Below are 9,316 nucleotides of genomic sequence, written 5' to 3'. Positions count from 1 at the left end.
GGCAGAGCACTGAAAGATGACACAGACAAACCAGTTTGCCCTGAACTCTGAGCTATTTTAGCAATTTACGTAAACCAACCAAGCCTATTCCTTGCCTGGAAACAGCTGTCCCCTGCAAAAGCACACGGTTTCTCCACACAGTGCGAACCTTACAAGTTTGCGACCTAGTTCTGGACTGCATCGGATGTTGTTGCCTTGCATGGTTGACCCCGCAGTCGGTGTTCATATGGTTGGTTGTAAGTCGCTTTGGAAAAAAGCGTCTGCTAAATACCCTAATGTAACGTCATTTAAATGCCAAACTCGTCGTTTCTTCCAGTTTCTCCGCGTGCGTGCCAACCTTGTAGTAGGCCCCGTGCACCTGTGAGTGTGCGTGCGTGCGTGCCAACCTTGTAGTAGTCCCCGTACACCTTGGAGACCACGGCGATGAAGGGGAAGCCAATGAGCGTGACCAGAGACAGCCTCCAGGAGAGTCTGAACATGAACACGAAGAAGCCTACCGCCTTCACCGCGCTTCGCAGGAAGATGTTGACGTTGACCGACACCAGGTCGCTCACCTGGGTGGTGTCCGACGTCAGCCGGGATGTAATGTCACCTGACGGGGTTCGGTGAGGGTGGAGGAGAGCAGTGTCAGTAGCAGTGGAGGAGGGGGTGAGTGAGAGGGTGAGTTGGGGGATGAATGGATGAATAGATGAGTAGACCAATGGATTAGATGATGGATCAAGGAGTTGCTGGCGTGGATGTTGTAGGATGAGTGGATGGATGGATGACCGATGATAGGAGGGATGGAGGCATGGATGGATGGATGGATGGATGGATGGATGGATGGATGGATGGATGAGAGGAGAGATGATAGGTTGGTGGATGAGCGGACGGATGGATGAATGAGGGATGTAAAACGGATGTTTGAAAGCACAGATGTATGCGTGGATGTTGAACAGATGTGTGGATGAGGGTGGAACAGCAGGACGCAGGTGAATGGATGAAGGTGGAGGAAGTCTCGGTATAGAGGGTGGAGCAGAAAGGTGAAGGGCTGAGGGTGGAGGACAGAGCGGTATGGAGGGCGGAGCAGCAGACCTGTGTGGTTGGCATCGAAGAAGCCGATCTCCTGCCTCATCAGGGACCTGAAGAGTTTGTTCCTCAGACGGAGGTTGAGCCGGGCCAGGGTCAGCGAGAACACGCCCCCGCGCACGCCGATGGCCAGCGCGCTGACGAGAGAAAGGCACTCATTACAGACCAAACACACACACACACACCCATGGACAGACGGAGCCTGGAGAGGTCTGGGTTCAAAACCCAGCACAGCTTCGCAGCAGGACGTGAAAGTACAGGATGGTAAATGGGCTGCGTTTATGTCACGCTTTTCTAACCAGCGGCCACTCAAAGCGCTTTACAACATCGCCCAATATTCACCCGTTCATACACACATTCACCACTGACACCACGCTAGGCGACACCCAGCCTGTCGGGGGCAGTTAGGGTGAGGCGTCTTGCTCAGGGACACCTCGACACTTGTGAGACAGGTGTAGTACCAGGGAGAGAGGTGTTGAGAGAGGTGCAGTACCTAGCTAGGGCCAGTGCAGAGAGCTTGAGCAGTGGCTGGGTGAAGTACTCCATGCTCTGGTGATTCACGATGCCATCGATGGCTTTCCCCGTGTAGTAAGGGAGGAAGGCTTCACCTGCACACACACACACAGATATAAATTATAGATTGGATTGTAGTATTAATATTGCAATAAGGACTTGAACATTTCCGACAATGCTTCTGAGGTTTGAATGATGATGATGATGATGCTGATGATGATGATGATGATGATCTGTACAATAATGATGAGACAACGTGTCCAAGTCAAATGGAGTATATAAGGCCGGGTCACTGCTAAAGGCCATCATAATATGAAGAAACATGTTGGTTCACATCACACATTACATTACTCCAATGGTTCCCAACTTTGGGGTTGGGAGCCATTCGGGTCGCTTGATTTGCATATGATTTGCATACGGGGCCGCTGGCCACAAAAAGGTTGAGAAACACTGTGGACTGTCATTGAAATATAATATCCAAAGGCACACACACACACACACACACACAGTGTGTGTGTTTGTGTCGTACTCACACACAGCCGAGATGAGCAGGAAGAGGAAGGCGGTGGAGAGCAGCCCTACGTCCTCGCTGCAGTACCACAGCAGGCGTCCCAGCGTGGCCCCGGAGCCCGTCTTCTGGGGGCCCCCCTTCGGACCAGACCTCCCCCCCAGATCCTCTTCTCCCTCCTCCTCCTTCTCCTCCTCCTCCTTCTTCTCCCGGTCGTCCACCAGTCTCTCCCCGTCCTCATCTCCTCCTCCGTCACCACCACCACCATCCTGGACGGTCTCCTTCCCCAGGAGCCCCCAGAGCAGCACCACCCCCAGGGCCGAGACACAAGTCCAGGAGAACAGGCCCAGGAACCAGGGGGACAGACCCCCCACCCGCTCCGACAGGATGAGCAGCTTCACCAGGGCGAAGGTCCCCACGGCCATGGAGACGAGCAGCACCAGGGTGGACAGCTGGGAGACCCGTCGGGGACCCAGCTCTCGGTTCCATAGCACCCCCGCGGAGGCCCCCAGCAGCAGGCATGCCCGGATCAGGACGCAGCCCCAGAGGTCCACCAGGGACAGGAGGACGTTGAAGTTCAGCAGGTCCTCGGAGAAGATGCTGAGGTGCGAGCCGTGGCAGTAGAGCACCGTGCTGACGACGAGGTCCACTAAGGTGAACGCCAAAGTACAACCGACGGAGATTTTAATGTTCATGGTGAGAGGGTTTACAAATTGATAGTGTGTTAATGATGGACAGTGGTGTTGCAATGAATGACACCGGGTATTGAAACGTCGCTGTGTTTCAAATCCACAATGACTTTTAATCACCGGTTAAACTTGCTTTGTCGGTTCGCGTTTGCGGTTGTGTCATGGACACCGGCTTTTGCATCAATATTTCATCTGAAACCTGGAACCGCTTTATCCATGGTGGTTCATTCATTCATTGATACCGTGTATACCGCAGCACTACTGCAAACTCTCCCTACATACCCTACTACAATGCCGCTTAGTTTCAGGGGGGCTGGCGGCGAGGAGCGACAGCAAGCGGCTACTTGTCCTGTCCGCCTCCGAAGGTGCGACGGAGGGGGAAACGAGTGTAGTTTACATGACACTCCGGTCCTCCAGTGCGGAAGTCCGTTCGCCCCGCCCACAAAGCGACATCACAGAACCCACAGAGGTGTGTTCAAGAGGACAAAGTTAACCAATCCAACAATATATTGTGTTCATTATGCGTGTACCTCTATTATTTGTTTTATTCTAATAGCACATTACGTGTATATTTTGTATAATATATATATATATACATTTATACATATATTATATACGTATATAATACATATACATATGTATATAATATATAGAGTTGATAACTACTTTGGACTGACCGTTGTACTATGATAGAATAAGCAATGCCTGATATTATATGCATACAAAATTGCCCTTATGAATTAATAACATGCCATTATTGGTGTCGAACAGAATAACTACAGCAGATTCATTGTACCCACTTGTTCAACTAAATAATGCATATGTAATAAGCACGGCAATGGCCAAGAAAGCAACATGAGCATATAATATAATGAAATGTTGGCCATTTTTGTAATCAGTTTATTGTCATTTAAATATACAATGCCATTTTCGTAAATATTCTAGAGGTTACTAGTAATATTAGTTATTACTGATGAAAGGCTTATAACTGAATTACAAATGCACACATCTTATTTACAATACTTCCAGATCTTTATTGCAAAGCATCGAACGGGATAAGAAAGGATTTCTTCATTTATTTTACAAAACGGGCCCAAATAATTTAAATATCAGCGACGTGGAAAACAAACCCTCCAGAAGCCGGGAAGCGTTTGAGTCTTTTCCCCCAGAAGGGTTAGCTTAAGCAGGAGCATGCCCAGACCTTTCTACGTGTAAAACACGTAGCCTGTTGCTAACATCGGCTAGCAGCGCACACACCGTCAAGACATCCTGTTACTGCGGGTCGCTCACTCCTTCTTCGTACCCGAGCCCTCGAGAGAGACGACCTCCGGGAACCATAGCAACCGTAGAACCATAGTAAACAAAATTCTACAGCCTGATTCACCGAGCGGCCATCTTGGATCTCATCCCGCATCAGTCCGCCCGCCGGCTAGCGGTAGAACCAAGATGGCCGCCCGAGGTGTAAAAAGGCGGTTGGGCGCTCAGCGGCCGTCGGCGATGGGGATCGGGTATTCCAAGTCTGACTTTCTGTCGTCGGAGCAGCCGTCGGCGGCGAGCTCCGCCTCCACGGGGAAGGACAGGAAGAGGCTCTCGGCCTTGAGCTTCTTGGCGGGCGGCGTCTCCCCCGCGCCGAACATGGGGTCGGTGATCTTGAAGGTCATGGAGGGCATGTTCCTCAGCCGGCGCTTGGCGTTCTTCTTCTCCTGCTTGTAGGCCGTGTTCATGTTGGCCGTGACCTACGACACACACACACACACACACACAGAAGGACACACACACACACACAGACGGACACACAGACACACATGTACACACACAAAGACACATACTCACACACAGAGAAGACAGAGACACTCACACACACACACACACACAGACACAGAGACACGCACACACACACACACACACACACACACACACACACAGAAGACAGACACACACACACACACACACAGACACACCCACACTCACACAAACACAAAGACACACCCACACAGAAAGACACACACACACACAAACACAGGATATAAACGTCACTATCTTTGGCATTACCTCTTAACCTCATTAATAATTGATAACAATAACTAACCATTCTTTATCATGGTTCTATCATATCTACAGTGAGACAGCGCGGCAGGATGAAGGAGGCAAGGGGGCACAAACGCAATGATTGTTTCCTTGCGGATAACATAGGAGAGATAATAATCAAAAGAACCATTGCGCCCAACTTATCCGCAGCCTCCCGCGTCTGTCCTGAAAGAACACGGACAACTCTCTACCGAGCTTGTCACATCCCCTTCCCGGCAGCAATGTGCACCAGATGAATTCATGTGTAACTGTGATGAGTCATGTGTTGCAATAGCGCTGCGTGAAGGAAGCGCTCAGACACGACTTATCGAGGGAGGATGAATGAGGGTGCAGACGGTGTGGTAGGAAGTAGAGATACAACACTAAAGGGCTGATAGACAGAAGGGTCATGCTGGGCGCCGGTACCATCTGCTTGATGCGGTCCTGCTGGGTCTGCATGATGTGCATACAGACCGAGGACTCCTCCTCCTGGCTGGGGAAGCCGTCCAGCTCGGGGTCCGCGGAGCCCAGGACGCTGAGCTGAGGGGCCAACACACACACACGCACGCACACACACACACACACAGATCAATCAGCTGACCTGTACATGTGGGAGTGCAACATGAATGTTTGGAATACTTTGGTGTGTGCAGTAATGCACATGACAGTGTCACAGATTATCTTGAACACGATAAATCGTAAATTAGTATCAAATTCTAATCTACTTGTATCATAGTATTAAGACAAATAATAACCGTCCAGGTGGATTCATTCGTATTGAAGAATATTACGCACCGTTTTTGTCCATGCTTTTGCCTCTGCTTGCATGTGTGTGTCTGTGTGTGTCCATGTGTGTATATGCGCGTGCTTGTGTACGTGCGTGTGTCTGCGCTCGCATGTGTGTGTGTGTGTGTTTGTATGTGTGTGTGTGCATAGGTATCTGTGTTTGCATATATGTGTATGCGTGTCTGTGCTTGCGTGTGTGTGTTTGCACGTCCGTTTGTGCGTGTGTGTGTGTGTGTGTGCGTGTATATGCACGTACCTGTGTGGGTCCGTGTGTCTGCGCTTGCATGCGCGTCCGTGTGTGTGTGTGCGTCTGTCTGAGCTTGCGCGCGCGCGCGCGCGCGCGTGTGTGTGTGTGTGTGTGTGTGTGTGTGTGTGTGTGTGTGTGTGTGTGTGTGTGTGTGTGTGTGTGTGTGTGTGTGTGTGTGTGTGTGTGTGTGTGTGTGTGTGTGTGCGTGCGCGTGTGTGTGTGTGTGTCTGCGTGCACCCCGGCGGCCCCACCTCCAGCGGGACGTTGGCCTCCCGGTTGAACATCAGGGAGAAGGGGGAGAACCTGGTGGTGGGGTTGACGGAGGTGCGGAACAGGAAGGTGACGGGGTCCAGGAAGTCCTCCCACTCCGTCTGCTTCTCCGCCACCATCCGGGCGATGGCCTCGTTCAGCAGCCCCCCCGTGGGGTCGTGCAGCGGGTTCAGCTGGTGGGCCAGCGGGCTCACCTGCTGGGTGAGGTTCCAGCGCTCGCGCAGCAGCTCCGCCACCTGGTGGCCGCGCAGGGAACAGCAGAGCACCAAGGACACCCGTCAAGGGCTGATCATGGTCCCACGTTCACTCAACGCAAGGGGGTCGCGGACCCTCCTCGCGTCCACCGAGAGGGGCTGGACGTGCGCCTCCCAAAAATTGTAACCTTCCGTCGAGCTGACGCAGCAGCAAGGGCTGTGATTGGTCCGCTCGCTAAAACCCGACGCAGAACCAAAACCGGTTCAGGACTGTGTCGAAGCGTCTGCGTGGTCGCTGCGCTGCCTGAAGGTGGGACCATAATCAGCCCTTTAGAGAGAGGTTATTCAGCTGATTGAATCAGACTGGAGTGGTGGAAGAAACAGCGCCGTGTGGCTCTCATGTCCTCAATGGTCTGTCCAAAGGGAAACCATTTTTGAGTTAGCTGGTGGTAACAGGGGGAGGGGTATTGTTATAGTAACAGTGAAGTCGTGGGAGGACGGTCCGTAAACATAGCATTTAAATTGTGTTATCGATTCTCACTGCACACATAAATACACACATTTACACAAGCTCATATCTGTATATTATGACTTATTGGCTAGTACTTATATAAAATAATTTCGTAGCATTTCAACATTTAAACCTCTACCATCTCTCTCTAACAATGCCATGTTGTGCATGAGGAATCTCACCTCATTGCAGAAGTCAACGCTTTGTCTACAGACGATTGTTTTCGGAGCTCCAAACCTGGAATCAAACAACAGTAGACGGATCGTCAGGTTGCATAAAAGGCTTTGTTTTAATTGGCTGTGGTCGGTCATTGGTCGGACATCTTGAGCCTCGGCAGGGAATGCTTCTCACCGGTAGACGGACTTGGAGATGCACCGGGCCACAGAGGGGATGTCCGTCTTCTGAATGGGGAAGGCTTCCACCCACTTACTGAAGTAGTCGATGAGTGTCAGCACGCTGGTGTTGCCTTGATGCGTCTCTGGGAACGGGCCTGGTCAACACACAGACAGGCACCACGTGACATTCGTGGAAATAACAATTATTGAAATAGCTCGAGATGGGGAGTAGCGATAATTTTACATTTACATTTAGCAGATACTTCAATCTAAAGTGGCTTTTCTTCCAACCGTCTGAGGCAGAACACCATCAACACGTACCATCAATCATGATGGGAGAACTACAACAATCCTTAGTGCTGCACTGCCAAGTGTCTAACAACAGCTACATATAGAGTAGCCATCGGAATCAGAAATAAAGGCTGCAGGTCCTGTTACTAGCAGTCAGGGGTTGGGAGGCAGTAGTGACACCTGGTCGTCAGCTCAGAGCCCTGACCCACCGATGATGTCGATGCCCACGATGTCCCACGGCGCGTCCACCTTGATGGGCCGGACCGCCCGGGCCAGGTTCTTGTTCCTCTCGTTCTGCTGACACGTGTCACAGACCTTAATCTGGGGTCAGGAGACAGCGCTTAGTGTCCACACCACTCAAGGCAATTCGGAAATCTGAGATGCAGTAGTTTCCGCATTATGCTGAGATGAAATGTTGTTCTGGAACTTTGTAATTTGTTGTGGAATTCTCATTCCTGTGGCCGACAATGTTTTGATGGTTCTCAACTTGCAAATCTCTTTTGATAAGAAAGTCTGATAAATTGGTAAATTGATAATGATTGAGCAATGAATAAGTATGTTAAGACGTACATATACATATATAAACACACATATAACCATTTAAATCTACATTCACATTTAGGGCATTAAGCCTTTTTTTTTCACGCTTTCAACCAAGGCCAACTACAATAAGTGCATTTGTCAGAAGAAAGAGACACAACAATACATCGCTGTCGGTAGAAAGAAGTGCCAAGCGCTGACAATGGCTGGGTTAACCCCAGCCGTGTAGTTACCCAGTCCACCACGTCCTTGACGATGCCCAGCCAGTAGTACTTGCTCTGGATCCTGTGGACGGTCTTCTTCTGGCCCAGGTGCTGACCGATGTCATTGAAGTGGCAGTCCAGGAAGATCTGCCTCTTCGTCTCCGGCTCGATCACTACCTCCCGCTTCTCCTCCTTCTTCGGCCCGACGTAGTACAGTCGCCTGTCTAGAAGAGGCATACAAACAGGACGTAATCAACATGACCAACACATCAACGATATGATAAGATATAAGATATGTTGAGGGTTATTTTATCTGCCGGAGGCATATTACACAGGACTTACTCGATAGGACCATCATATCAATTACGTTAAGATTTACTTTACTTAACAATACCAGATAGGACAATTCGGTTGTCTTTACAGAAACCACAGGACAATAACATCAAATAAAAAAAGCATTGAAAATTTTCCATCAACAGATAATAAATCCCACAATCTGACTCCATGACAATAAGCAGCAGCCTTTTAGTCTTTTGTTTTGCTCCACATGCAAACCCCCTTACCTTCAATTGCGAATTTCTGCGCGTATCTCTTGAGGTTTTTCTTCCGTATGGGGTTCATGTTGTGGGGGTAGCAGCCGTCGGCCACCAGGGTGTAGATCTCCCCCAGTCGGGTGGAGGTGGATTCCACCACCTCCTCCTCGGCCACTTGGATCGACTCCACACTCAACATCACTGATCAGAGCCCGCCTCAACACAGTATATCAGATACACAAGGATATAGACAACACATGGACCAGGTTATAGTATAAATAAGACGGAGACAAACATGATAACAACACAACAGCGAAAGCATCCATTCCTTATGCGGCTGCGTCGCACGGTTTAATAATCCCGGTCTAGAAAACACGCATAAATTCCCGTAATGTTTGGTTCCGCCTTGGATTATTTCTCCATTCAAAGGTGTTTAATTTATGAAAATATTTAAAAACGTGTTCAGAATAACGTTATCAATCTTGGATTACATTTAAATATCCTGTTTGGTGTCTGATCAAACGTCAGTATTTGAAAAGTGAGGGATTTCCCCACCGGACA

General features: G+C 49.8%; 2 protein-coding genes across 3 annotated transcripts in view; both read right to left on the bottom strand.

Annotated features, from left to right (window-relative positions):
- Nucleotides 1–3,360, bottom strand: part of abcb9 (ATP-binding cassette, sub-family B (MDR/TAP), member 9) — a 13,203-nt gene extending 9,843 nt beyond the window's left edge. The window contains exons 1-4 of the mRNA XM_079737544.1: nt 2,115–3,360; nt 1,562–1,676; nt 1,075–1,205; nt 387–592 (exon numbers count right to left, since the gene is read on the bottom strand). Coding sequence (XP_079593670.1) covers nt 387–592; nt 1,075–1,205; nt 1,562–1,676; nt 2,115–2,784 — 1,122 coding nt within the window. The 5' untranslated portion in view covers nt 2,785–3,360. The remainder of the gene's footprint in view (nt 1–386; nt 593–1,074; nt 1,206–1,561; nt 1,677–2,114) is intronic.
- A 212-nt stretch (nt 3,361–3,572) lies between these two features.
- LOC307075501 (gypsy retrotransposon integrase-like protein 1) lies at nt 3,573–9,093 on the bottom strand. Of its 2 annotated transcripts, XM_079736109.1 has the most exons (8): nt 8,786–9,093; nt 8,253–8,446; nt 7,689–7,800; nt 7,205–7,343; nt 7,036–7,090; nt 6,130–6,384; nt 5,272–5,385; nt 3,573–4,514 (listed from the first exon to the last, which is right to left on the bottom strand). In XM_079736109.1, exons 1-8 carry the CDS (start codon nt 8,952–8,954, stop codon nt 4,260–4,262), a joined length of 1,293 nt encoding a protein of 430 aa, XP_079592235.1. In that variant the 5' UTR covers nt 8,955–9,093; the 3' UTR covers nt 3,573–4,259. The 2 variants fall into 2 exon arrangements, with proteins under 2 accessions (XP_079592235.1, XP_079592234.1); XM_079736108.1 differs by lacking the exon at nt 3,573–4,514 and having other exon boundaries at nt 5,270–6,384.
- Between the last annotated feature and the right edge of the window lie 223 nt (nt 9,094–9,316).

This window comes from Pollachius pollachius, assembly GCF_949987615.1.
Source record: "Pollachius pollachius genome assembly, chromosome: 1".
NCBI classification, from domain to species: Eukaryota; Metazoa; Chordata; class Actinopteri; order Gadiformes; family Gadidae; genus Pollachius; species Pollachius pollachius.
Note: the sequence above shows the minus strand (reverse complement) of the source record. Positions and strands in the feature narration are given on the sequence as shown.